This window comes from Crocodylus siamensis, chromosome 3, assembly GCF_052110815.1.
Source record: "Crocodylus siamensis isolate JL-2025a chromosome 3, ASM5211081v1, whole genome shotgun sequence".
In the NCBI taxonomy this organism is placed as follows: Eukaryota; Metazoa; Chordata; order Crocodylia; family Crocodylidae; genus Crocodylus; species Crocodylus siamensis.
In genome coordinates this window covers 24186564-24214301 of record NC_143397.1, presented here as the reverse complement: position 1 = coordinate 24214301, position 27738 = coordinate 24186564, and the positions used below count along the sequence as shown (strand labels likewise).

At 43.9% G+C, this 27738-nt stretch overlaps 1 protein-coding gene across 1 annotated transcript in view; it reads right to left on the bottom strand.

Annotated features, from left to right (window-relative positions):
* Positions 1 to 27738, bottom strand: part of SLC1A3 (solute carrier family 1 member 3) — a 106151-nt gene that overhangs the window by 53369 nt on the left and 25044 nt on the right. The window contains exon 3 of the mRNA XM_090037946.1: positions 25319 to 25456. Within this exon, the coding sequence (XP_089894072.1) occupies positions 25319 to 25456 (138 nt within the window). The remainder of the gene's footprint in view (positions 1 to 25318; positions 25457 to 27738) is intronic.

The following is a 27738-nucleotide window of genomic DNA, read 5'->3' as shown; positions in this document are numbered from 1 at the left end:
ACAGTGGAGCTGGAAAGGGCAACCAGGAGAGCTCCACGACTTCAGCACACCAGGGGACTCGGCTGCTGAGCCAGCTAAAGATGGCACAGAGAGATCTCTTGTCCCTGGTGAGTCAAGAGCAGACTCCATAAGAGTCAGAGGGACTCCATAGGAGTCAATGCAGAAGCCCATGAACAGAGAACCCAGAGTGGTTCTTCCCTTCAAAGGTGGTGGCCACAAAAGGCAGAGATAGCGGTGGGACTTTATGCCTGGGCAAAGCAATTGTAGGGGATGTGCAAGTGAAAAACCCTGGCCAGCTCTGGGTGGAAGGTGCTGTAGGGGCAATGTTTTCCTTTGATTTTTGTTGGGCTTGTCTAGAGGCTAAATCCTCTTAAAGCCTGTGGAGCTGGATCACCCATACCTGCATTTGGCAGAGATTAGTAAAAAAGGCATTTATTTTAGCACAGCTCTGGTAAAGGATCAAATTAAGTTTTGCATTCCATTTTCCTATTAACCTGTGCTGAGAGCAGACTTTGATTTGATATTGGCACTGTCACTGCAAAATTAGTGGGACAGACTTTGCCCATCCAGAATGAGGACCCAGGACCAAGGTCCATTCTAATATTCCTTTTGAAAGGACACTTTAAGTTCTGAACTGAGAGCTACTCGTGTTTAAACCAACATAACCCCATGCCCAGGTGTTGCAACTCAGGGTCGTAACGCACCATTTCGACAACATCCTGGTTGGTGTGTTTGTTCTGTTTGTGTTTGGTCTGTTTTTTTCAGATTTGCTCCTCAGTTCCATGTGCTCAGGGAGAGCAGAGTCTGACAGTAAGGAGAGAGGGAATGGGCGGCAGAAGGAAGAAGTTGGGGGGCAGAGGGAAAAGGGCCTGATTTCCCTAGATTTATTTTCCGTGCTGTAGTAGTGGGAGGGGGACAAATTCAACCCAAACTTCTAAGAACTAGATTCCGTACGTGGAAAATTACATCAAATTTATACATTTTCCATACGTAGAATCTAATTATGGGGGGCATCTTATAATCAGGGCCATCTCATACTTGAGAAATCTGGTAAGATAAATTATAAGACAAAAATTATATTTAAAACAACTAAAAATATTTGAAGACTATCAAAATATAGCAAGTGGCATGAACAAATCAGTGACTCTTTTAATAAAGACTTTTAATAAATACTTTTAATATGACTTGAACTGGGCTATCAAACATTCTCTATAAAATATAGGAAAGAATTGCTGCAACCTTTGGAATAAATCTATAATAAAAAGTGAAATGCATGATAAAGTCAGAGTAGTTTCACATGGCACAATATAGCTAACAACAGTGGCTCACTGCCTTGTTCGCATTAGCATTTCCAACATTGTTGCCCCTAGCTGAGCTGTACTAATTGTAATGACATGATGGGAAACTTGAAGAAAAAAAATGTAGTATAGAGAAGAAAAGTATACTTGCAAAGTTCAACATCAGTATCAGACAGATAGCAAACAATCACTGGGTTGATTTTTGTTTATCTAGACAGGTAGAGAACATCCTGATTAACTTTCCTTCTCTCTTCTCCCCCCTTAAATTACTAACACATTTCCCATATATTTTTAATGGATAATGATCAAACAGGCTTAAATGAAAACTGTTTCTTATTTTGTGTTAGGATCTTCTAAGAATGTGCCATAGGAATACTGAAGAGCCTTATTACTTTAGTTGCAATTAGCTCATTACTTTTTGAATTGCACTTATACTTGAAGATTTTTTCATAATTTATTAACTATGGTAATATTGTTCAGAGAACTCATTACAAACATGTAGGGTTTGGGTTTCTTGTGAATGGGCTTTTGTTTTCATTTTTTTTCAGTTCAGTGTTTTAGTGACCCTTGAACTTAAGGTCACTAATGCAGTTAAAGCCTTACAAGATCAAAGACCTGCATTTTTGCTTTGACTTTTAATCGGCACCTCACATGCTTCTAGGAGGCAATAGAAAGTGATGCTATTTCCTGCCAAATTCATGAGAGTAGCTCTCAGCACTGCCTAGTCACACTATTTAGCTTGTTTCCAGGACTTTGGATTCTAATAGAGCTGAAAAATATGTTTTAGCATGCAAAATTCATGTGCAGCACAGTTGCCATGTGTGCAGCATCCTGTTACAGGTCAGGTTAAGGATCACAAGTTCTAGGAGGGTCTGAGATCAAGAAAAGTTGGTTATTGAGGAAAAGAAAAGAGAGGGTACTTTTAGAATAATATTATTATTGGATTCTGAAGTTATGTGTAACAGAAAGGCAGAGGCTTCACATATGTTGACATATGGAACACTTGCACATTAAAAGTAGTATTTAAACATCTGATCTTGACTTGGGGGTGGGGACAGATTCCCCCCCACCCCATCTGTCCCTTTAGCACCACTTGAGTGGCACAAGAGGACTAGATGGTGGCCATATTTGTTCAGTGTTTTAAGGGTTAAAATACCCTGCAGTTGTAAATATAAAATGAAGTAGATTACTGGAGTAAGAAAGCCATTCATTAGGTGAACTTTTGACCAAAACCTACTTTCCTCTGGCTCTGAAAAGGGACTCTTTTCATTGGAGAATCCTTGATGCTATCAGAGTATTTGAGTGTATGCAAGAAGTGGGTGGGTGAAATGGCCATAATAATGTAATTATTTAGTTTTGCTTTATTAATTGTGCTCCTTCAGCAGCGGGAAAATAAGAGTTGATGTGTTCTTTCTGCCCAATGCAGGCGTGCTCCTGTATTTTTTTTACTACCACCTGCTGCCCTGCAGAAATCTGTACTGATTAACTGCAACCCCAGTTATTTGTATTACAAGCTAAGGTCTTATACTGCAACATTTACTCACATGTTTATAGTTAAGTATGTGTGTAAATGCTTTCAGAAGTGTAGCCTGGGATAGACCCTAAAATCAAATAAAAACACAAATTGAAATAGCATACAATAAATATCTCCTGTTTGTTATTTCAGAGCTGTGAAATACTCAGTGCTATTTGCATTATGCAAGTGTACAAAATCATGGGACATTCTTTTTCTCATCATTAGCATTTGGTGTGCCGTTCCTTTCACTGAACTTTTCCCAGGAGTTGTAGAGGCCTTACGTGGGTGCTGTTTCAGGCAAAATGAGTAACATATGGGACCTGATACTAGTAACAGAAGTTATTCTTACCCAACTTATTTAACTGAAAAATGACTACTGAAGTAAATGGAGTTAGGGTAATGCAAAGCTGGCATAAATGAAATCATAAACAATTGTGTTCATCCCACAGGAATTTTTCACAGTGTCTGACATGCATAAATTAGGACAGTGGGAGCCAACTTTTTTGGCAGATGTACTACAAATTTGCCCTGCAGCCTGCCTGAGTTACACTCATCTCCTTCCTGTGCTCAGTCTGCTGCTCTTCTTTCTGCTTCTTGCCCTGTGCTTCCTGCCCTATCTGCTGCTGTCCCCTCCCTGATCTGCAGCACACCACATGACAGAACTGCCCGTGCACCCTAGGTTGGCCACCCTGAATTAGGGCATAAAGATCTAAGCAGATGTAGTATCTATGATCTTACAATCATCAACAACCAAGTTAGGGAAAAGACTGGAAATCCTTTCACCTTCCAAAAACTTGCAAGGTTATCTGTACCAGCTTTGTAAAATTTATCACAGAGAAGCAGTTTGAGGAACAGCCAAGGCAAAAACTTTGTAGAGATGGAGAAAGAGATGCATTAAAGATAATATTTAAAGATTTTGCTAAATCCAGGAATTCCTAAGGTGTGGACCTGACCTACAGGGAGTAGCTTAAAAATCATAAGGTTTTTTCTTTTAAATGAAGTTCTCATTGTTTGTTTCCTGATATTTCTGAGCCAGTTATATATATTATGGTCACATTTTCAAGTTTACTTCACAACCCTGAAGTCTAGAAACTTATTTTTTTCTTACAAAATGTAAGAATCAAATACAAGCTTGAAACAAAATACAGAACAAAGAAGCAGGTAGATATTGCAATATAGACACAAAAGACCAGACTATATATATTTTTTAGCCACTTGATTCATTAAAAGTAACCAGCGAGCAGTAATAAAGACACTAGAAGCAATGGCATATTTTTAAAGAGAAAGGCCATAACAGTAAAGCTGGGCAGGAATTGGATTTTCCATTTTGAAGAAAATACTGTAATTTTGAATCCTTTTTTCCCCAAAGTAGACTGAGGAAAAAACATGTCAGTTGAAGCATTTTGACAAAATTGAAGTTTTTTATCTTTCATATAAATGCAGTTTATATGAAAGCCAAATGATTATAAAAAAAATCAATTCTGTCATATGCCGGGGGCCGTACCCATGGATACAGCAACTACTGTTATAGCTCTGCATTTTTCCTTTTTGGCTAAGTACAGACAGTCAAAAAGCCTGAGGCTGAATTGATTCAGTCTTTGCAGGTTAGTCTAAAGTGCAGGGATTGAACCGATAAGCAAATGAACGCACATTCACATTGATTCAGGAAATGCAGCCGCATGCCGGCAGCGGCTCAAACCAGAAGCCAGGGGCACTAGATCATGCCTGCCAACTACTGCCAAAGGGGAGGGAAGAGAGAAAGCCCTACTAGAGTGTAGGGGGGTGGCCAGGCTCCAGCCTGTACTCTGCAGAAGAGGAAGATAGTGGCACTGAATTCATAAAAGCTTGAACAAGACTAATTCTGTCCTGGGGCACCAGACATGAAAGAGGACCTACCAGCAACTTAGGAGGCAGTGTGTGAGGGGCAGAAGGCAGAACCAGTGCGGCTCGTCAGCCGCCTGTTTATCAAGCTGCGGCCGGTTGGCGATGTCATCGCTGAACGCTGGCTGGCATGGATAAAAATGGCAGTGCACACCGTGGAGCCAGCCAGGGAAAGAGAGATCGCAGCCACCAGGGTCCCCGCAGCCAAGACAAGCTGGGACATGTGAGCAGAAGAACAGGAACAGCCAGAACAGGAGCCGGAGAGAAGAGGAGCATCCTGGCGATGCTGTAGAAAAGGCGGTGGAGGAACACCTGGATCGCCTTGCAAGATCGGCGGGAGGAACATCCAAAGAAGTCCGTGTCGGGAGAGAGAGACTGTGAGGAGCTCAGGAAGAGCTGCAGCGGGAGAGAGCATCACCGGTGGATCGGGAGGTGCCTTAGAGCAGTCAGAGAGCTGAGTGCCTAAGGGGATGTGGAAGCCAGGGTTCTGTTGAAGTGCTGGAAGGGAGTGGGGGGGGGGGTATTTAAAGGGGCAGTATGTCTGGTTTTGAGTTGAAGCTTCTTTCTCTTTTTTCTTGTGATTTTTGTTCTTCCCCAAGCTCTGGGGTATCTGAGGGCAATGAACCCACATAGTGGCTAGGTAATGCTGAGGGGGCTTGAGTAGGGTCTGGTCAATGGTCCCAGGAGTGAGATGCCGACCATCTTGAAATAGCTACACAGGAGGCATGAGGCCAGGGTGTAGGGGTGGCAGAGCCCCATGAATAACTGCTGGGAGGAATCTCAGGTCTACGAGCACGCCTGATGAACGGCCCCGGACACTGAGGTCAACAAGTCATGGCAGGAGGGCACGGGGCTAAGGATTTGGGTGGAGGTCACCAGCTCAGACAGAGGCTTGAGCCCATGAGGTGAGTAACATCAATCACCTGAGCAAGAGCGGCATGAGAGCAACTGGTTGAGGCCCGGTGGTTACAAATTCTGTCTCTGAAAACTGTAAACTGAAGAGCTATAAATACAGCCTGGGCTGTGTATTTGCTTACTCTTCCTGTTGCCCCCAAAGTTTCTTGGATTTGCAGTCCACAATCAGAGCAGCAGGAGTGTCAGGGTGGCTCGTCACTTCCTTTTCCTGCTTCCAGGTGCCTCTGGGATTTGTACTCCACAGTTGCAGCCAGCACTGAGTTTTGGTGGGGCAGGGCAGCTCCATACTTGGGGGAAGGTGAATTTAACCCCCATCCCTGGCCCCAGACCCCAGCTGGGGTTTGCCTGTGGGGGGAGGGTGCAGTGAGCCAGCTAGTGAGCCAGCCCTCACTGCCCCAGCTAGGGAACAGAGGGATGGAGCCAGCCTTGCTCTCTGGAGCAGATAAAACAGCCTAGCCCAGTCTAGGGCTGAAAACCATGCTGGGATGCTGGGGGACTCTGAACCAGGAAGGGGTCTGGGACAGAAGCTTCATAAACCAGTTTGACCTGAATCAGTTAAGTCTGATGCTACATTCAACCAGGTTTATCTCAAACTGGTTTTGGGCATTTTGAAACTGTTTTATGTGCACTGAACTTGTATTCTGTTACAAGTTTAAACCAGTTTCCGAGCACTTAAATTGGTTTATATGTACCTTCTGTCACTAGCCTTTGAGAACTAAAAGAAAATAAAACAAGTAGTTCAAATCATCAACTCCTAATTAAATAAAGCACAAAATTAAAAATGTCCGGGATAAATATCAGGAGGGAGAACCCAAAAGAGAGTGCTGCTCCACTTCTTATCAAACATTTGTCAGCTGCTATTTCTGAGTCCTGATGGCTTTCTGCTCACACAGCTATGTCTTCATTTCCAAACTATTCCTTCTGCAGTAATCTGTCGGGATTCAGCCATCTGGAACCTGTTTGCCAGTCCTTCAGGTTTTTATTATCACTGAGTTAGACAGCAGACATTACTTCTGTCAGGAGCATTCTGGATGTCTTCAAGAAAAGAGTTTATAGTTTTTTTTAAAGGTGCCTTCTGTTTCTCCTTTAGGAACAGTCTTCATGAGTAGATGTGACCTTTGTGTAGATAGGAGAGCTTGTCACCTTGACAGGTTGCCAGTCTTTTTGATGTGTGTTGAAGTCCTACCAGGTACTTACTACATATCTTTCACCAAGGTAGCTGAAAGCTTTTTTGTAGTATGTTGTTGAGAGAACCAGCACTAACTAATGTTAACATATGTGGTTCTTCCCTCTATTGTATTCTCTCCTCGTTTTTCCTCTCCCCATGTGAAAAACTGCACATTAATTTGGAACGTGCATATTTATCTTTTGTTTTAAATAGAAAGTAGATAAAATGTTAAAGAAGCACAAGTGGAATTTGGAAGGTCTGAGGTAATCTCAGGTCCTGCAAGCATTTATTTCTTCTCTTCTGTTTGGCTTCTGAAAAACCCTTGTTGTGCCTGTAGCAGGGCACTAAAGGGTGCCTGCTACTATAAGGCTGAGGCTGCCTGGCCAGTCTGCAGGGCTCTCCAGCTGCAGGTTGACAGGGTAACAGCCTAAGGAAGGAATAGGGAACCCCTGTAGGAGCCACATGACCAGCTGGTGGCAGGGTTTTGGCCTAGATAAGCTACAGGGGTGGGAGTCACCAAGAGGAAGCCTTGGTAGCCTCCAGAGAGCGAGCGAGCGAGAGCGAGCTCCTGTAAGTGGAAACAGTTGGAGAACTGATGCTGTCTGCTTTCTTCCCCAGTACAGTAGGACCTACCAAGGAACCTGCCAGGTACTTAAGATAGAGACAATGCAGTCATAAAGGGGCAGCCTCTCACCTAAACTGAACATATTTATTCCATCAAAGGCATGGCATGAGAGATAGGCAGGAAGACTGCCCAGACAGGCAAGCAGGCCACAGTAGCAACTGGTCTTGCAAATCCTACCTGTACTTAGGCGCCGTACTTCAAGAAGGATGTCAATAGACTTGAGAGGGTCGAGGAGGGCCACTCGTATGGTTAGGGGCTTACAGGACAAGCCCTGTGAGGAGAGACTGAGGGATCTGGACCTCTTCAATCTCCATAAGAGAAGGCTGAGAAGTGATCTTGTGGCTGCCTACAAATTCATTAGGGGAATGCAGCAAAGGATCGGAGATGCTCTGTTCACCGGGGCACCTCTTGGAGTAACAAGGAACAATGGTCACAAACTGACAGAGAGCAGATTTAGGCTAGAAATCAGGAAAAACTTCTTCGCGGTAAAGGTGGCCAAAATTTGGAATGGTTTCCAAGGGCAGTGGTGCTCTCCCCTACCTTGGGGGTCTTTAAGAAAAGGCTGGATAAGCATCTGGCCGAGGTCATCTGACCCCAACACTCTTTCCTGCCTAGGCAGGGGGTCAGACTGGATGATCTGTTGAGGTCCCTTCCAACCCTAGCATCTATGAATCTATGAAATGGGTGCCTGGAAAAAGAAAATGCACTAGTAGAAGAGAAGTTAAAACATGCCACCATGGAACCTAGGGACATCAGCAGAGGTGAAGAGAACAGCACCCAGAGTAAATCTTATCCAACTAAGTTTGCTGAAATGGGAGAAAGACTCCAGAGAGCCTGAAACAGGGTGCAGTCTCTGGAAGAAGCAATAGAGGCTCAGAGAAGGAAGGTGACACAGCTGGAAGTCCAACTAGCAGAACAACAGGTAGTGGCCAAAATTGAACAGCAGAAACATCATCACAAGATAGAAGTTTTAGAAACAGCTGTAACCAAGGCCAAGAATCAAGTAGGGGTGGTGAGACGGGAAATGAAGGAATTGCAAGAGAAGGGAGAGTAATTGGCAAACCTGAGCCCAGAGACCCTAAGAAGTGAAGGGGGACCTTCAGCAAGACATAAACCAGGAAGAAAAGGGGCCATGCTGCTCTGATTGGGTGTTCTTAGAGGAAGAAGTTCTGTCAATCATTTTGAAATACATAAAGAAAAATTGGGAAGAGCAAGTGATTAAGCATGAGAAAAAAATGGAACGATTGAAAAAAAGGCTGGGAAAGATCAGCAACCAATATGAAGCTGAAGTGACAGCAGTAATCGAGCATGTTCAGCAATGGGAAGCAGAACTATGAAAGAAACCAGGAAGAACAGAGACAAGGAAGAAGAGAGAATGGGACCAGGGTCCAAGGAGAAAGAGTCACCCATTGCAAAGGAAGGGGGAATGGCAGTGGAAGGAGAGCCCTGAGAAAAACCCACCTACTAACTCGGAGGAAAAGAAGACCCAATCACAAACAGAGCCACAGAAGCAAGATGATGACTTGGGAGGTGTGTGAGGAGAAATGAGAGTGAGGAAATGGTGGGGGCATCCCAGAGCAGCCTTACCAAGATGCAACTGAAAAAGAGACCTCGGATTCACATAAGCAACCTGCTAGGTCCTACCAAGTGGTGGACAGTTAGAAGACTGTTTGAAGAAAAAGTTGGGGGAGTGGCTTATCTAAAAATATTCCTGGGGAGAGAAGGCAGCCTGAGAGGCCAGGGAAAGATCAAGTTTGTAGACTGAGATTATGCCTAAGAAACCCTAAGAACTAGATGGGAATTGGGGGGAAGAATCTTAGACACAAAGGGAGGTCTAGGAAAGTGGAGGAGATCAGAAGACCCATGAGAAGGGAAAGAAATAGAGTACTTGCTCTTATGGCATAGCCAGAGTAGAGGAAGGGGGGAGCGTAGGAGGCCAGATGTAGGAGATGGTCAAACGCAGGATCTAAAAAAGGATGGAAAGGGTAAGAAAGACTCCTTTACATGGAACTTAGCTCTTGGGCTGGGCTTAAGAAGACACTCTACTGAAGCTGACTAATGTGAGGGGAATACCTGTGGTGGGGTAGATCCTAGCAAATCCTATGTGTTTGTCCCTTTGGGTAAAAGGCAAGCAGGAGGTACCTGAAAAACCATAAATTGTGGGGTTATGTTGGAGTTGGAGGAAGGCTGAGAGAAGCCCAGGGACCCAGAGCCAGTGGGGTGAAAAAAAAAGAGAATGAAGATCCACCTAGTGAGTTAGGGTCTTTTAGCTTATAGCACTAAAGGTCTTATAGTACTAAAGGGTGCCTGCTACTTTAAGGACAAAGCTGCTTAGTCTGCAGGGCTCTCCAGCTGTGGGTTGGAGGGAATAGGGAACACCTGTAGGAGCCACATGACCAGCTGGTGGCAGGGCTTTGGTCTAGATAAGCTACAGGTGGGAGTCACTAAGGGGAAGTCCTGGCAGCCTCTACAGAGAGCGAGTGAGTTCCTGTAAATGGAAACAGTTGGAGAACTGATGCTGTCTGCTTTCTTCCTCAGTGCAGTAGGACCTACCAAGGAACCTGCCAGGTACTTAAGATAGAGACAATGCAGTCATAAAGGGGCAGCCTCTCATCTAAACTGAACATATTTATTCCATCAAAGGCATGGCATGAGAGAGAGGCAGGAAGACTACTCAGACAGGCAAGCAGGCTATAGTAGTGGCCAGTCTTGCAAACCCTGCCTGCCACAGTGCTAGAGAGATGGAATTGCTGAAAAGGGACCCTGATCTCAAGTCTCATGGGGTCTCTTTTTTTGGAAGGTTCAGGGTACTGCATCTTGAATTTGACATTAAATTCTTTGGAGAAGCTGTTAACAAGTAAGATAGGTTTGATATCCTGTTGGTAACAAACATTGCTCCTGGCTGAGGCTTGCTCTCTTCCATTTTATACTATTTGCAGTTTCCTGGTAACTGGTGGTTTCATACTGAGAACCAAAGATTTTTTTTTCTATTTACAATATGGGGTAAACTTTATGGTCAAACTTGTATGTTCTAGCTTTTTAGTATGTGATTCTTGTGTAATTCATAGCTAATTGTCTTTAACTCAAAAATCTTGTTGGATTTTGGCACTAAGATTTTCTTATGCTTCTACCTTAAAGATTCTGAATATGTAACTTCAGTAATGTTGTGAGGCATGTTCTGATATTGCTCAGTACTGGTATATCAACACTTCATTTGACTGTAACCAGCTTCTTGTTTTACAGGAGTAAGTAGAAGTGGAACAAATAGACAAGGGCTTGATACTGTTTGCTTGAACTCATGTAGCAAATAAAATTGGTAAAATGGTCTTGTGAATTCTTTATTAATGCATTTGGAATCCAGTGGGGTTAGCAAACTATGATTTAGAATATGTAATAAGTTGGTACTCAAAATGTCATGAAACAGCTCAATTTTAAAATATTGCACACTGCTGTACTAGTAAGTCATCTTTCCAATGCAACTTTTTATGTGAATCCATGTTAAATTAAGTGGACAGTCAGTGGTCAGTGGTTCTTTTGTATTATCTTGCTTATATTTATTGCAGACTTCTTATTTGGCTACATTTATTTATTTATTCATTATTTTTTGCTTGGGCAGAATAAGAAGTCAGGTTCTTATTCAAGAAAATCCTTACTTTCTTGCTTCTTAATACCTAGCTAGGCACTGTAAATCATGGTCAGTTGTTCTGAGTACTTGTTATAAGATATAATTACAATGTCTTTATACATATCATCACATGAAATATCTACATCTTTGTTCTTGTTTCAGGTGCCACTGAAAATAAAATCTAGAATGACTCTTTCAAGCTGTTTTGTTTCAAGTTCTTATTCTGATTTTTAAGAATTTTATTTTGGAAATGGGTAGTACTTAAATCATGTTTACATTAGACCACTCTTCCTGCAGCTCCTTTCTTTTCACTGCTGAAGTCAAAGCAGACTTAGCAGTGCGCTATTTTCTGAAATCTAGTACACTTACAGTTACAATTACATTTGTGTTTTACACAATAACTTCTGTATCTTGGCTTCCAGTGGGTTGTACTCAATTTCTACTTTGATTACTTTAATTCATTTAAAAAAAAAAAAATCAAATGCCTGCTTATCACCAAATCAGTTGCTAGTACTTTCTCAAAAGCTCCCTTATCCCACTGTATTTTAGGTTAGGTTAGTGTTTGTTTTTATTTTATTTTAAATAATATGATACAAAGTATTGGAAAGAACAAGCTCATGTCATGTCAGTTTGTTTTGAGGAATGGCTTGAGTTTCTTTGTTAACTCCAGTATATTTAATTGTTGAGGCTTCTTAGAGCATTTTTGGGATTCACAGAAGTTCTTGTCTTGCTGTTCTGCACTCATTGTCAAACTACAGCCTGAGTAGATATTTTAGTTGTGATGAGCTAAGGCCATCTTGGAATTTACAGAACACAAGTCAGTTGTGCTGAGTACTCCCACGCAATATGTAGCATTGCACAAATTGAGAGGTGCATGTTAGGGTTTACAGTTTTTGCCGAATTATTAGTGGAGGAGGCTGATTGTGGTGGACTGTCTGTCTAAATAGCTATTACAAATCCTAAATTCTTACACTAATTTCTCCCCCATAGATTCCTTCTTCTGACTATTTCCATTGAGATTTAAAAAAAAAAAAAAATTTCCAGGCAGTCAGCCTAGCAACTCAGTGTACATGACTATTTTGTAGATGTTAGCACTGATTATAAGCTCCAACCTCATGCATGTGCTACTCTGGGGGGAGCGGGGGGAAGGGGATAAGGAAAAGTTCACTGAATATGGACCCAAGCCTAGCAATCCTTCTTTGCATGATTCCTTACTCCTACAAATATCTTATTTAACTGAAGATTGGTCTTTACAAATTAAATGACTTCTATGGCTAAATGTACTGATGGATTCAGGTTTTGGCTCATACAAATGGCATTTTCTTGTGTGTGTAAACAAACACTTGGGCATTCATACTAGGTCTAGTTAAGCAAGTTGCATGACTAATACCTGTTTGTGCATGCAAGCTAACATGCATAATATGTGAACACATGCAGTGGAAGTCAACATACAACTTTGTTGTTCCAGTAGGGAAGTACTTGTAACCCACTGGTACTGCAATTCTATACAGTGAAAAACATTAAAATATGTTAAAAACACTTTGTTTCTCTTTTTTTAAAAAAGCTTTTTAAGTAACAGTGCTGCATATAATTAATTTAAAATATACTAACTGGGCATGTTCTTAAGATGAGTCTTTCATGCTCATATCTGTATTGTGCTCTTTGGACCTCATCCAAGGCCACTGAGATCAATGTAAAGCCTCTCCCTGTCTTCAGGGCTTTTTGTTTAAGATCTGAATAATTCTTTTAAGTATGGAATGGATCTGTTACTTGAAATCAGAATGTGACTCATGGAGAATAGTTTTGTGCTCTCACTTTCTGCTGAAAGAGTTTTAGCATTAACACTTATAGGCTTTGAGGAAGGGCATATATTAAAGAGGAGAAGAATGGCACTAGGGATGACATTAGAATAAGGTTTCCAAATGAGAGAGAGAGACAGAAGATGACAATGTGAAAAATAAGGCAAGATTTTTTTGGAAGAATAGCTTCAGTAAGGGTTACTAGACAGGAGACAAAATGGTGTTTGTCCTGTCTAACCCAGCAGGCAAAAAAATTAAATTTATTATATATTCATCATATGATTATCATTTGTTATTTAATTTTTGCCTGATGAGTTAAATGGTATGAATCTTAGTGCATATATAAGATTCAGGTGTCCAGAATATGTTCTGACCAGATATTGATCAGAGCAAATGTTGCAGGAGACTTTACATTTCGGGTGTTTTGATGTATTGGGAATTTTCACCTGGCTGGTTATTCAGCAGCATAGGACAAAAAGACTATGACAAGTCAGAATCTGACCCAGTGGGCGCATCTACACATGCACTTTACTGAGGAGTTGACTAGATCTGCAGTAAAGCAGCATTATCTACATGTGCTCTGGTATTAGGGCACAGTAAACTAATTAACTCCACTGTAGGATAGCACTGTTAGGGACAGTATTATCTTATTGTGGAGTGCTGAAATGCAGGTAAATTGCACCCAGTCAGCTCAGCCAGATGGGGGCCTGCTCTGCCCCAGCTCAAATTGCTGCTGTCCCAGGTGCATGTGTAAATTCTGCATCTGGGAGCAGTTCACTGTGGCTCAAAGTGCTTTGGAGTTTATCGCACTGCATTAATTGCACATGTAGATCCACCTAGTATGAATTTTGGAATCCATGAAATTATGCAGTTTTGTTTTTGTCCTCCCTGAATGGGCCGTATTTACAGATCACAAAACCATAGTAATTTCAGAGTTACTTTTTTCAGTAAAATTGGCACATATTCCACATAGTGTAGCCAAAGTAAAAACTGACAGATAAACGCTTTCACTTCTTTCACATTTACTATTTTATTTCTCAGATGACTACACACAGATTCTTGAAATTAGACTTTTAAAGGGCATAAAAAGAAATGGGTGAGAAATCTGCAGACCAGATTTAATCAGTGTCATGTCCTATTGTACAAGCAAAATATTATTCTGAAGCTTCTTAGTTTTCATATTTGCACTGTGTAAGCTGGAGCAGGAATACCCTCCCCACTTACCCTGAGACATAAAAAGTCAAGAGAGAGTGCTGCTTCCTTGCTTCTAGTTCTCCCCTCAGGACATAAATTGTTGCACATACAATATGTAGAAACCTTAGTCTCCTCTAGTAGCACATGTGGAATAGACTTCACTACAGTGTACCTCCTTTCTCCACTAGAATGGGAAGTGACTTCTGCAAGAGACATGTTTCCAGATAGAAGACTGTCAGAGCTACATAAAGAGTTAGCAATTCATGCATGATGGCTCTTGTCTCCACACACACTACTGCAAGAGATTTGCCACCTCTATTGCTTAAGGAAATACCAAGAATACTCTATGAATACTCTGGAACAGGGGTTGGCAGCCCCCAGCACATGTGCCATTTGTAGCACATGGAGACATTTTTCCTGACACGCTGGGAAGCACACAAAGAAATTGTTTATTTTATTTTATTTAAGTTGCTGCTCCGGGCTCTCCCTTGCAGCCACAAGTCCCAGCACTACGGCAAGCACCGGGGTGGAGCCAGAAGAACGCAGGCAGGGATGCTGTCTGCTCTTGCCCCCACCCCGTGCTCCCAGGCTGCACCCTCCAGCCTGGCTGGCCCCTGAAGGGAGCTGCCCAGGCAGGCAGACACCCTGTCCCACCTGGGGCAGCAGTGAGGTGCTGAGTACTGGGGCTGGGCGGTCAGGACAGGGTCTGGGCAGTGTTGCGGGGAGGCACCGTGGGCAAGCCAGCCCAGCTGGGTCCTTAGAAAGGTGGGGGCTGGGTGGGAAGTGGGGGCTGTCCTGGAGCTCTGCGGACTTGAGCTGTGGTGGGTGGGCAGGCGGGGATGCCTAGGGGCACCTGTGGTGCAGCCTGGCTCGACCCTTGCAGCTCTGCAGGGATGGGCCACAGCCACCTTGCACACATGAGGATGCTGCCTGGCCGACACTGGGCTTGGGGGGCTTCCCTGTCTGGGATCAGCCTCCCTGTATGCTGGGCACAGCACAAGCAGGGCAGAGCCATCCCCGGTGCAGGGTCCTGGCCACAGGAGCCCCCTGGAGCTGGTGAACAGCCACTGTAGCTGCCTCAGCCTGTCCGGGCCCCAGCCTTGCCTACCCACAGCTCCCCTTAAGGGGCCAGGGCTGGGGCAGGCACTGGACAGAGCTGCTGCACTGCAGGCCCCTGGCTGGCTCAGACCTGAGCACCAGCTCAGAGCCTGGGGAGCAGCCTGCGGCTGCAGCTCCCACTTGCAATATACCTGGCTGGCATAGAGATTAAGCAGGAAGCTCCCTGAGCCCAGGGTCCTGCAGCATCCCGTTGTGGGCAGGTTGACTGTGCCCCATTCCCTCATCACAACATGCTTAACAAGAACAAAAAAAAATCACAAGTACAAGGCAGTACATGAAGTTTTATTTATTGTCATCATGTTTTGAATTTTTAGAAAGTCTGGTATTTACTGTAAACCCCCCCCCCCCCCAAAACAACAAAACAAAAAGCAACATTAATGATTATTAATTGTATTAAATATGCAGTGCATCCTGCCATATACCCCCTCCACCCCAGTTTTTTGTTTTTGTGGCATGCTGGCACTCCAGCACCTTACAAGGTAGACATTGTGATTTTTTGGGCACTTGGCCAAAAAGCATTGCCTACCCCTGCTCTAGAAGTTGAACATCAAGTTGACTCTAGGAATATTCTAAAAAGTGAACATCATAGAATTTTCTGCCCCTTCTAGCTCTCATGGGTATTACAAATTAGGATGGGGAAATCTGAACTCTTAGGTTTGACTGCCTGCCAGTTGTCATGACATGGGCTAGAAGAGGACATTATGTTTATGAAATTGTGACCCATGTATTAGAGGACACATGATCAATAGGACTTGCTGGATTCTCACCTAACTACACATTATGGACATATTCATTGCCCAGTGTCAAATCCTGAGGTATCAAAACTAAAATTATCACAAATGAAACTGTCAGGTGATGGCTTCTTTCTAGAATAATGTACTAATTTAATTTGTCTAAAGACAAGACACATCCATTTTTGTGCCTGAATATTAATGTTACAATAGATTTTTGAGTCATCACTAGCTCCAAGCACTCAGTAGGTGACCTTCAAGTAATGTGTTGCACACTATCTATCTTCTTGCTGATCTTTTACTACAAATCCTTTCATTCCTTCCATAATTACTTGCTTACGGTTTTTTCACCTTTACATCTGGCATGACCTATGTATATATACCCTTATCTGTTGATTTCTGACAACTGGGTTTCCTTTACTCCAATAATATCTCTGACACTGTCTCTTCTGTCTGGGGACATGCAGTAGTCCTTTTCTTACAGGCTTAAGTGTTCTTTTTGTCACCAAACCTTTTTACCTCCAGGCAACAGAGGAAAAGGAGAGGGGAGAAGACTCCTTCCAGGAGCTGAACTTTTGAGACTCACAAGGAAAGAGGATGCAGTGGAAAGCTCAAAAGGGACCCAAGAATGGAGGCCAGGAGCAGATAAGAAGCTGGGAAGGGCTGCAAAGCAGGAGAAGCCAGGCAGTCCATTAAGCTAAGTAGGAACACCTGGACAGCTCCCTCTCCCTTGGGGCTATGGCCAGGTGCCAAATGAAGGCATGGTTTAGGGATGCAAGCCTGGGCTCAGAGCTAGGAGGGGAGGAAAGTTCTAGCCTGGAGGTGGTGGCCAAACAGAGGGGAATAATCACTTCCCTTGATCTGCTGGCAGTACTTCTTCTAATGCAGCTCAATACACTGTTAGCCTTCTTCACAACAAGGGCACACAGTTGGCCCATACCTAGCTTATTCCCCATTATAATACCCAGGTCCCTTTTCTGTAGAGCTGCTGTTTAGCCAGTCAGTCGCTAGCCTTTAACAATGTATGGGGTTGTTCTCTCCTAAGTGCAGAACTTTGCACTTGTCCTTATTGAGCCTCATTAGATTTATTTTGGTCTAGTCCTCCAATTTGTCTAGGTCTCTCTGAATCCTATCACTACCTTCCAGCGTAACTACTCCACCCAGTTTGCACTTGCTGAGTAATCTGCAACTTGCACTCCATCCCATATTCCAGATCACTGATGAAGACACTGAAAAAAAGCAGCCCCAGGACTTACCCCTGAGGCACTCTACTTGATACCAGCTAGACATTGAGCCATTTATTAGTACCCTTTGATCCTGATGATCCAGCCACTTTTCCATCCACCTTACAGTCCATTTATCCAACCCTTACTTCCTTGGCTTGCTGGTGAGAGAGAATGTTGTGCTGTATCAAAAACCTTGCTAAAATCAAGGTATATTATGTCCACTACTTTCTCTGCATCCACAGAGCCAGTCCTGTCATCACAGAAGGCAATCGGGTTGGTCAGGAATGACTTGACCCTGGTGATTCCATGCTGACTGTTCCTGATCACTTTCTTCTCCTCCAAGTGCTTAGAAATGGTCCTTGACCTGCTCCATGATTTTTCCAGGGCCTGAGATGAGGCTGACTGATCTAGTTTCCTGGATCCTCCTTCTTTCCTGTCATGAAGATGGGTGCTATATTGACCCTTTTCAAATAATCTGGAACCTCTTCCAATCACTGCAGGTTTTTAAAGATAATAGCTAGCAGCTCTGCAATCACATCAACCAACTCCCTCAGCACCATTGATTAACTGATTTGATCACCATGCTGATGATTGTGTTGTGTTTAACCACTCAATTGAAGAACTCCTGGTCATTTTTGATTGTTTCTGTGAAGCATATGAAATGGTTGGACCTACTATCAGGTTCATAAAATCAAAATATCTTACCAACCCACCCCAAACTCACCAGCTGCTCCTCTACATATTACAATTAGTGGGCAATCTTTGGAGAACATTGAGCATTTTCCACACCTGCTTAGCCAACTTTACCAAAAAGTAAAGGTAGATGACAATAGTCAACATCAGATAAAATCTGCTAAAGCTGTCTTTGGATGCCTCTGAAATTTTGAGTCTTCTATGATCATGACATTAAGGCCCAAATCAAATTTCTTTTTCCCAATCTGTTGTCATCCCTACTCTGTTGAGTAGGTATGAAACTTGGACGAGATGTTGGAAACACCCAAAGGCTTTGGAAGGTTACTACCAGCAATATTTTTGGAAAATTCTCGATATCAGTTGGAAGGACAGAAGAACAAACAGCAGTTCTGGCTCAAGCAAGCACCACCAGCATTGAAGCCATGTTTATACCACACCAGCACCATTAGACAGAACATGTCATAAGGATGCCTGACAACCAGCTCTCAAAAAAGGTCCTATGCTCCCAACTTACTGATGCCCACTTCTACAGCGATGACCAAAAAAAGAAATTCAAGGATATCTTGAAGGCTAGTCTGAAGAAATGTGATTTTAATATCAATACCTGGGAGACTCAAGCACTGAATTATCCCTGATGGTGCTGTGATGTAACGCAAGGCACTGATCATTTCGAGCAAACTTGCCTTACTAAGGAGGTGGATAGACAAGAGAGACAAGGGAAAGAGCTGAGAACAGACATCACCAGGATATGTGCCTTCCTCCTGGAACTATTTCCCATGTGTGTAGTCAAATATGCAGATCTCAGGCTGGCCTCCTTGGTCATCTATGAACTCACCAGTGACTTCTCTATTTACTAGGAGACTCTCATTCTTGTATCAAGGGACTGCCACCACTGCTGAGGGGCCTATTTCTTAATTAATGTTTCTTTTCATTTCAGTAACTTTGTTGCTAATAATAGCAATAATTTGAAGAGACATGATCATTTAGTGGATAGAGCACTGGAATGAGACTCGGGAGATTCATATTGTTTTCCCAGCTGTGCCACTGACCTTCTAGGAAACCATAAGAAACTCACTTAATCTCTCTGTAACTTTTCCTTCATTCCCCACTTGTCTCAGGCAAGACTATCTTTTAGTTTTTGCCTATGTGACATAGTGGGGTTCAGGTTTTAATTGGGTCTATTCATCCAATTATAATATGTAAAATAAATAAGTGCAGTGAAAGTGGAGTTAGAGGTACTGTCCTGCATTTAAGTTGGGCAGTATGCTTGAGTTTCAAAGGACAATTCAAAAAGCCCCTGTCCAGCAGCCTCATTTTAGGTGCCTTCATTTTGGACTGCAAAATGTGTCTATGCTGGGGCCCCAGTGCACGTGCAGAAGCAGTTGAGGTAGAGAGCCGAAGGGCATCATCGTGGCTAATTCCTGCTTAACCTCTACTGTGATTCAGATTGTCCCAAAATTCAGGGTGGATAAAAGCTATAACTCAGCAGGATGCTGAAAACTGGTTGTTGTTACCTACCTTTTGCCCAACATCCTAGTGGTTTGGGCACTTACCCAGAACATTAGAGATATAGAATAGGGTAGGTGATAGCAAGACCACTGGATAGCCAAAAGTGCAAAAGCAAGACTAGCTTACCTCTGTAGCCAGTAGGGCTGTGTGAAGCTTTGGCCCCTGATTCAATTCAGTGGAGATTTGACCTGATTTGGTGGCCGAATCTCCAAATCTGAATCGAATCAGAGGACCCTTTAATCTCTCCGAATTGAATCGGAACCCTCCAAAAAGATTAGGAGATTCGGACATAGTCACAGCTTTAAATGCTTTTTCTACATACTTCTAGGTAGCAGGAGCTCATAAATGCTGCAATGGTGGGACGCATGGAGTGTTCCACAGAAGCACGGAGGGCACCCCAGTGTACACAGCACTTCTGGGTCCACCGGAGAGTGTGCAGGGCTCCCCCCTGTTGCCCCCAGGCTCAATGACTGGTGCCTCCTGGGTCTGGGGGGCACCTGGGGTCCCTCTGCGGCTGAACACCAAGCCGGGGAGGCATGGGTGGCCCCCCCCAACGTGCTCCCTGGCAGACCCAGAAGTGTACTGGAAGTACTTCTGGTTCACTTCTAGGTTCACCACTGAGCACGTGGAGGGCCACCCACCCAATCCTGTGGGACGGTCCATGTGCCCCAGCATTTCAGCAATCACGAGCTGTGCCTATTACCTTAAGGTATGTAGAAAAAACTTTTAAAGCTGTGTTTATGTCCAAATCACTGATTCTCTGAATCAGCATTGAATCTTCAGATTCAGATTCGGCCGAATCAAATCGGGGACAGTAATCCGAATCAATGAATCGAATCACTGCCCCTGATTCAGGCCAAATCCGAATCGAATACGGCCTGCTTCACACACCCCTAGTAGCCAGTAGTTGGGGCAATCTGCTGAGGATAAGGAGGCCTGGATTCTGGTTCTGGCTGCCAGGGTTATTTTTTGTTTTCCAGTCAGTGCCTTTTAATTGTTCCACATCAAACAGTGCTAGGAATAGAGACCTAAACCCAAATTTCCCTCCCCCATGACAGTACCATAACCTACAGAAGCAGATTGCCTCTTTATTGCTTTCTTTGTTGATGTCCCTATGACTCTTATATTCCTGGGTGTCCTGGTGGTCCAGCTTCAACAGTAGGAATTGAAAGTGCTTACACCTCTACTGCACAGCCTGATAGCAAAGGCATCCTCCCAGTACATAGGAGATAGATAAGGTAGATCATCTCCTTAGATCTCTTCTAACCTGACTGTAGCAGGGCACTAGGGTGCCTGCTACTGGCATTGGTAATAGGGCTTGGCTGCCAATCAGCAGGGCAGCACAGCTGAAGGTTGCTCAAGCAACAGATTGGGTCAGCTGACTGAAAGGGGGCAGGGCCTGGCCTTTATAACCAGATAGGCTGAGGCCAGAAGGCAGTTCCCCTCGGACAGGCTGAGAAGCAGGAGCTCTGCCACAGAGCAGAGCCAGGCAGGGTTGCCCAAGTGCTTGAGCGTCTGCGTGTTGAGATGAGATGAGATGAGATGAGATGGAGAGACCTCTGACAGGGAGGCTTGACAGAGAGCCAGGGTGGCACAGAATGTTATAGCTGGTAGGCTGATTTTGGGTTACTGCTGGTTGGTATGGCTTTGAGTTTGGTTTTGATGGTGATTGTGTAATACTGGAGGACTGGGTGAGGCTGTAGGGGAAGGAAGAAGCCTCAGGGGAGCACCCCAGCAGAACAGGGGGGTTCCTGGTGGTGCAGAGGGCTCTGTGTTTCGGGGTGTGCCTAGGGATGGCACAGCGATTGGTGCCAGAGCTGGCACTGTGGATGAGGCACGGCGTTTTGGGGTGTCCTGACCCCAGCCCCAGTGGGGTGACCTCAGGAGGAATTAGGGGGTGTGCCAACCCCAGCCCAGTGGGGGGACTATCGGGACTAAAGCCCAGTGGGGTATATGACCCAGAAGAAGGGTCAGGGGGCAGGGCCAGGCACAGCTACTGGCCACCTGAGCCCCAAGTACAGGAAGCGCGTGAGCGTAGGCCCCAGTGAGGGCAGGGGAGCGCGAGAAGCGCGAGCGTAGGCCATAGAGCGGCCGTGAATACGGGAATAGGGAGCCCAGGTAGGGCAGACTAAGTTTAAAGGCCCCAGAAGGGCGGGCGTGCGATTAGAAGCCCGGGGAAGGGCAGGCGTGCGATTAGAAGCTCGGGGGGGGGGCACATATATCAGAGAGGCCCCGGAGAGGGGGCGCATATCAGAGAGGCCCCGGAGAGGGGGCGCATATCAGAGAGGCCCCGGAGAGGGCAAGCATAAGATTAGAGCGTCCGGTGAGGACGAGGATACGGGAGAAGCCCCAGACAAGGGCGAGTCGATTGGGGAAGCCCCTGAAAGGGGTGAGGGCAAGTCTAAAGAGCCCGGAGAGGGCAGAGCATGTGAGCAAGAGCCCGGAGAGGGCAGGGCACGTGGGTAAAGGCCCGGAGAGGGCATGCACATCAGAAATCAGAGAGGCCCCGGAGAGGGTGCGTATACCGGAGAGGGTGCGTACACAGAGACATGAGAACGTCCAGAACACCGGCGAGGCTTGGGCGTGGTATTGGGGACGGAAGGAGCCACGTGATGCCCTAGGGTGGGTGCACCAAGAGAGATCCATATAGGGCAGGAGCACCAGGTCCGAGAAGCCCAGGAAAGGCAGTCTCCCATTAATATTACATTCCCAGCAAAGACGTGGGAGGCAAGATGAAGGTGCTGAAAGGGCAACTTGGCACGGTAGGGGCGCAGGAGAGATCATGGCCACTCCTGGGCCCCATCCTGTGACACTGACATTTCAATAATTTTTGGCATATATAACAGAAGTAGGAAGACCTGGAGGCAGTCAAAGCAACAGTTTCCAAAATACCAGTTGTAAACTTGCCATCAAGTTACAATAACCAAATATTTATATCCTGATTTGTCATGATTTCTCCTTGTCCAGTGTTTTTTCACGTCATGAAAACACAAAGTTGTATGCTTCATTCTGTTTTAATATATTTTTCTATGCTGTGACTGTTTGAGAGAGAGATTAGTTCAAGAAGGAAGCAATATTTAAACAATTCCCATCTGTTCTGGTGGTTTCTAGGCTAGTAGGTCACCACACACATTTCATGGGACTGTAGACATGTGAATATTTTGATCACACATGTATAACATTACATTCTGGAGACAATCTCCTAAGACTACAAAAAGCAAAGGAATTTATTCAGGTTAACATCAGATTATTAACACCACCAAGGAAATGCATCGCTATGTTTTGACTCGCCGGATAAAATCTTATATCTGCAATGTGGCCAAACAACATACAGGAAACAAGAAGCATGGTACCCAATGCTACTCTCTTGTGACTTTAGTGGAGTTATTCTATGTTTGCATCTGCAAATGGAGGATAGATTTTGGCCTATAGAATGGACTCTAGCTTTGCTTAGATGATGTTCCCAAGACTGCTTTGAGAAACACTGAGCTTCTTACCAATATGTTGCCAGCAACATGCAAAACAAATAAAAACATCAATGACTTCAATTTAAAATTACACTGCACTATAACTAAAAGAATAGCCTGTCATTTATAAACACAGACTACTTACCTGGGTATAACAGTTTTGTCCCCTAAAGCCCCCACAGATCTATGTGTTATAGAATTACACCAACAATTTACAAAACTGTGATTTAGATAAAAATTTTGCATTAAATACAATCTTCTGGATGCAGTATTTCCTATGCATACCAATACCACATACAAAGTCTATATTCCCACAGTAACTGTTATGTATTTAAAAACACTTCTTCAGAGGAAAAAATGGAAAGTTTTGCCTTTCCTCACACTGAGGTCTGTGATACATTCAGACATTGTGATAATAGGGACTAGATAGACAGATTTCCCTTTTAGCCAGCTCTTTCAAATATGGTGGTATTAATGTTGTTCCTGAAAAACAGGGGACTAAACAGGATTATAGAGGCTAGCAGAGCTTGGAAGTAAAAAGTCAACAAAAATAGTTAGTTGGTGAAATGATGTTCTTTAAGGAGGCTCAGAGCTGAGAATCCGGTTATGATTTCTGTTTCCACAAAAACTCCTGCTCAGGCTGTGGAGCATGTCTTGGTCTGTGGCGAGTGCTGAATATCTTATCCTACTTCTCTGTTCATACAGTTGAATGCAAAGAAGTTTATATCACTGTCTGGGATTTTCTTCCAAGTTTCTTGTTTTACTGTTCTAGCCCCAGCTTCTCTCTTCTTCTCCCCCTCATACACTTAGTAGAAATATAAGGATTGAGAGGGATTTTCTCCTGCAGAGATTCATCCAAGTCCTCCAGGCAGCTGTGCGCTGAAGCCAAGGAAACTCTTTTTACTTTCTGCATTTAGAAATACCTTCCCTAGCTGTGCCCAGCCAGCTTGGAGCCTCTGGGGCAGGGAAAGAGAAAAGGAGGGATCAGATGTGAGCTCAGAGGTTGAGAAACACACTAGCAGAGGACAGTTTGTGGAGGAGCAGGAAAAAGGTATCTAAGCAAGAACAGCCTGGAGCAGTATTCCCACTTGCTGATTCATAGGTCAGTGTCTAGTTTCAGTCTGGATCTAGCTTGACATCTGCTTAAGCTATGCACATAGAAACAAACTCATATACCTCACTGAAGTAAGTCAAAGGAAATAGTACTGTAGCTGCCCATGCTTTTGGAATCTTGTATTTCATTCACTGCTAATATACAGTCTGTAGGATGTAGTCTCTAACACCTAGTAAGGTGGGGACCTGTGCCGCTTTGCTGCGATAAAAGTGAATCTAAACAGTGAAAATTGGAGAAACAGTGGGAAAGAGGGCAGCTGAATATTTTGGCTTTTGTAGCAATAAAGATACATTGGGGTGTTCAACTCCTGACCTGTGGGCCAGATCTGGCTCCTGGTACCCTGGCATCTGACTCACTGGCCTCCTCATGGGTCCATTGGGAGCCTTGCAGGCTGTGGCCCTGCAGGCTAGATTGGATGCAAAGGGTGGCATGTGGCCTAATCCTGGCACCCAGGGCTGAATGGGGAGCAGTACAGGGCCCCAAGGCCCCAATTCTAGCATGTGGATCCAGGCAGAGGTGGTACAGGACCCTGGTCCCAGCATGAGCAGCTAGGCAAAGATGAAACAGGTCTCAAATCCTAGGATGTGGGGCTGGGCAGTGGTGATCCTGACACCCAGTGGCCAACTGAGGGCATGAAGAGCCTGATGCAGACATATGGGCCTTATGCTGGTGTGCAGGATCCAATGTGGCCTGTGCCATCCATCTGGTTTGGGCCAAATGATTGAGCACCAATGGTTTAGGTCATAGGTCTGAGTCAAGGCAGTCGTGGTGTAACTGAGGGAAATTAAATTTTAGATAGGCTGAGTGCTATCTTCCTACCCTACCAATATGCTGTAAGGCTTTAATTTTATCAAGAAATCTGAAAACCTACTAGAAAGTTACTAGGGAAAGAAGGGAAATGATAGAACCAGCATGATTAATACCAGGAACAGGTTAATAAAAATACCTAAGACTTAACAGAGCTGCCAACTGGGAAGAAAAGGCTCCACAAGTAATAGGATGGAGACTGGAGTCTTTTTGCCCAAGTGATACACACTTTCTGTGTGGCCTCCAACTGTCCACTGAAAAGACAAGAGCAGAGAGGTCTGTGACAGGTCTTTGTCTAGGCTCAGTAGCTTCTCTCTCCAGCGGGGCTTGGAACAGGGATGAATGTAAACTATTCTATTGAGATTTCTAACTTTTGCTATTGTGGCAGATGGTATCAGTGTGAGGCATAAAGGCAAAGACGTGGGGTACAAACACAACTTTATAACAGTTTATATTGTTTTTGTAATACTATTTGTAAAACTGTAATATTAGCAAAGTTCACATTGAAGATTAGTACCGTTTTGTTGCGTGGTTTCAGAATGCCGTGTTTTTCTACGTTGTAAAGTGCATAGATATTGTATGACTTGGCATTTATGTTTTAAACGATGAGAAGTAAAATAAGTTGATTTACCTGTAACTAAGCTGGATACGATAAGGGGAAGGACCAGCATTTGCAGCATTCTCATCAATAGTTCTCCTGGAAAGGCAAAGTATTTGACTTCCCGGTAACTCATGTTGTATGGTCGGAGGCAAAATCCAAGGATTATACCTGAGGGAAACAGAAATATGGCTCACTCGTTGGCAGTCGTAACATCATACAAACATAAATGTTTGTGTAGCAGTTGCTGTTTTAAAATTTGCTTCTAATATAAAGTATTTATTACTGACCAGACTCCAGGATTCCTACCTAGGAAATCATCTTACTCCAAGAACAGGCCTATTAAGGTAAACAATGTATTACTTTTCAACATGGGTAAGGCATTCCTCATTTTGCTTGTTTGGATTTATACAAGAAGAGGTCACTCGGGCCTTGTCTGCCTCAGTGGACAGTTTCAAATTAAAAATAATCATAAATTGAATCTTTTGTCCTGTGGTCTGGGGAAAGGAAGTCTCTCTCAGATAGTCAGGTCACAAAACACATTAGGAATCAAGAACTTTGCCCTGTGGGGAGTGATGTGAGCTATGTCCACAGGAGGAGTAGACCATGTCCTATGTGTTGCAGGGAGTGGAGGTTTTTTTTACTATAAAAGTATAGGGAAAAGTGATTATTTAATTTAGAAATGAACAAGTTAAAACCTATTTCCTTACTAGATGTACTGCTGCTCCTGTGTGAGTTCCACATAGCAGCAGTGACGAGAAATGTGTTTTATATCTTTTTTTTCGTCCAGAAGGCTGGCTGTCTCTTTGCTTTCTTTATACATATATTTCCATTTTTCTTTCTTAAGTCCACTAATGCAATGCAGAATCACAAAGGGTTGCAAAGCTAAACCTGAATTTAACATCAATTTCTGGACACCCAATAGCCCAGTGGAACACATGGGTTGCATTAGGTACCAGGTCCCTGTCCAATCCATGGAGAGAATTAAGTATCTAAGAATGGGATCCTCAGAAGTTAGAAACCTGAAGGGGAGCTGACTGAGGCAGCCAAAAGCAAACATCTGAGTCCCATCCAATAATGGTAATTGGGTGTATAACTCTAGACTCCCTAGATCTCTACTGGAGATTCTCCTGGAGTGACTTAGATAGGCATCTCTCTCTAGTCTAGAGTTATATACCCAATTACCATTATTGGATGAGACTCTTTCTTCATGCAAAAGAGCAGGATAACTCTTCATCCTGCTATATCCAACAGCCTAGTAGCTAGGGCACTTGCATGGGAGGTGGGAGAGTCAGGCTGTAAGTACACACTCCAATTAATATTTATTTATATAAAGTGGAACAGCTTCTGCAGGAAAGACTGAATGCCACATAGTATGTTTAGGGCACTTGCTTGGCACATGGAAGACGTAGGTTCAAGCCGCTGCTTGAAATCAGGCTGAGCAAAGATTAGGAAATAGGTTTCTCACCTGCTAGGTTAGAGCCCTAACCTCTTAATTACTGGCTATACTTAAGGACTTGTCTAAGTCATGATGAGACAGAGGGCTTTTCACGGCTTGCTTATGACACACAGAGCCAATTTTGTGGGCGTTCTGGGGCGGCCCTGCCCCTTGCCACTGATTGGCGGAGGGCACCTTCACTCAATCTGTATCACTACTGCTTTTTCTTTGTTTGCTTCTTTCTTTTTTTGGGTTTATTTCACAGGGAAATTGCAGTCAATGCTGGATTTCCTGGTGATCTCAGAAAGCAGTGTTTTTTGAGGTTTGGCAAAATTTGCAAAACCATGATTTAGGTAGATCCCTAGCTATACTCGCATGCATGAACCAGCCAGCTTGCTCCAGAAAGTTTCATCCCCGACTATCTTTTGTGTGGGGCCTGATCCATGTTCTCAGGGTAGCTTCTTTATTGCAAGACAAAACCAAAAACATGCCTTATTTCAGAATCCTACCATGTTCTGAAGATTGCTTCATGCTTTCTATTTTAGGTGACTCTGTGCATCAAGAACTTAGTATTTAAGGGACTTTAGTGAGCTATGGGGTCAGACAGCATCTTGAACCAAGAGTTTTGAGAATCTCAGCTGGATTTAGGTGCCTGAGGTAGATGCTTAACCAATAAGTCTGTTTGTAGAATCAGTCCAAAGGAGACTATAAATACCATATTTTCCTACATACCACAAGTCCCCAGATAAAACTCATGCCTTGTTTTTGGAAAGCAGAGTGTAGTTCTCCTGGAAACACACAGTCTGGCTGAGGCAGAAGAAACTTCCTGGCATGGAAAGACAGCAACAAGGGCCCTAGACCCTTGTGAGGGCAATAGAAAGACTGTTACTTTTTTACTGTAAATAGTTCTTAATATACGTTCCTGTAAATCAGGAGTAGCCAGCCTGGGGCACATATGCCACACACGGCACAGGCAGCCTGCGTGTGTGTAGCACTTGGCAGATCTGGGAAGGAA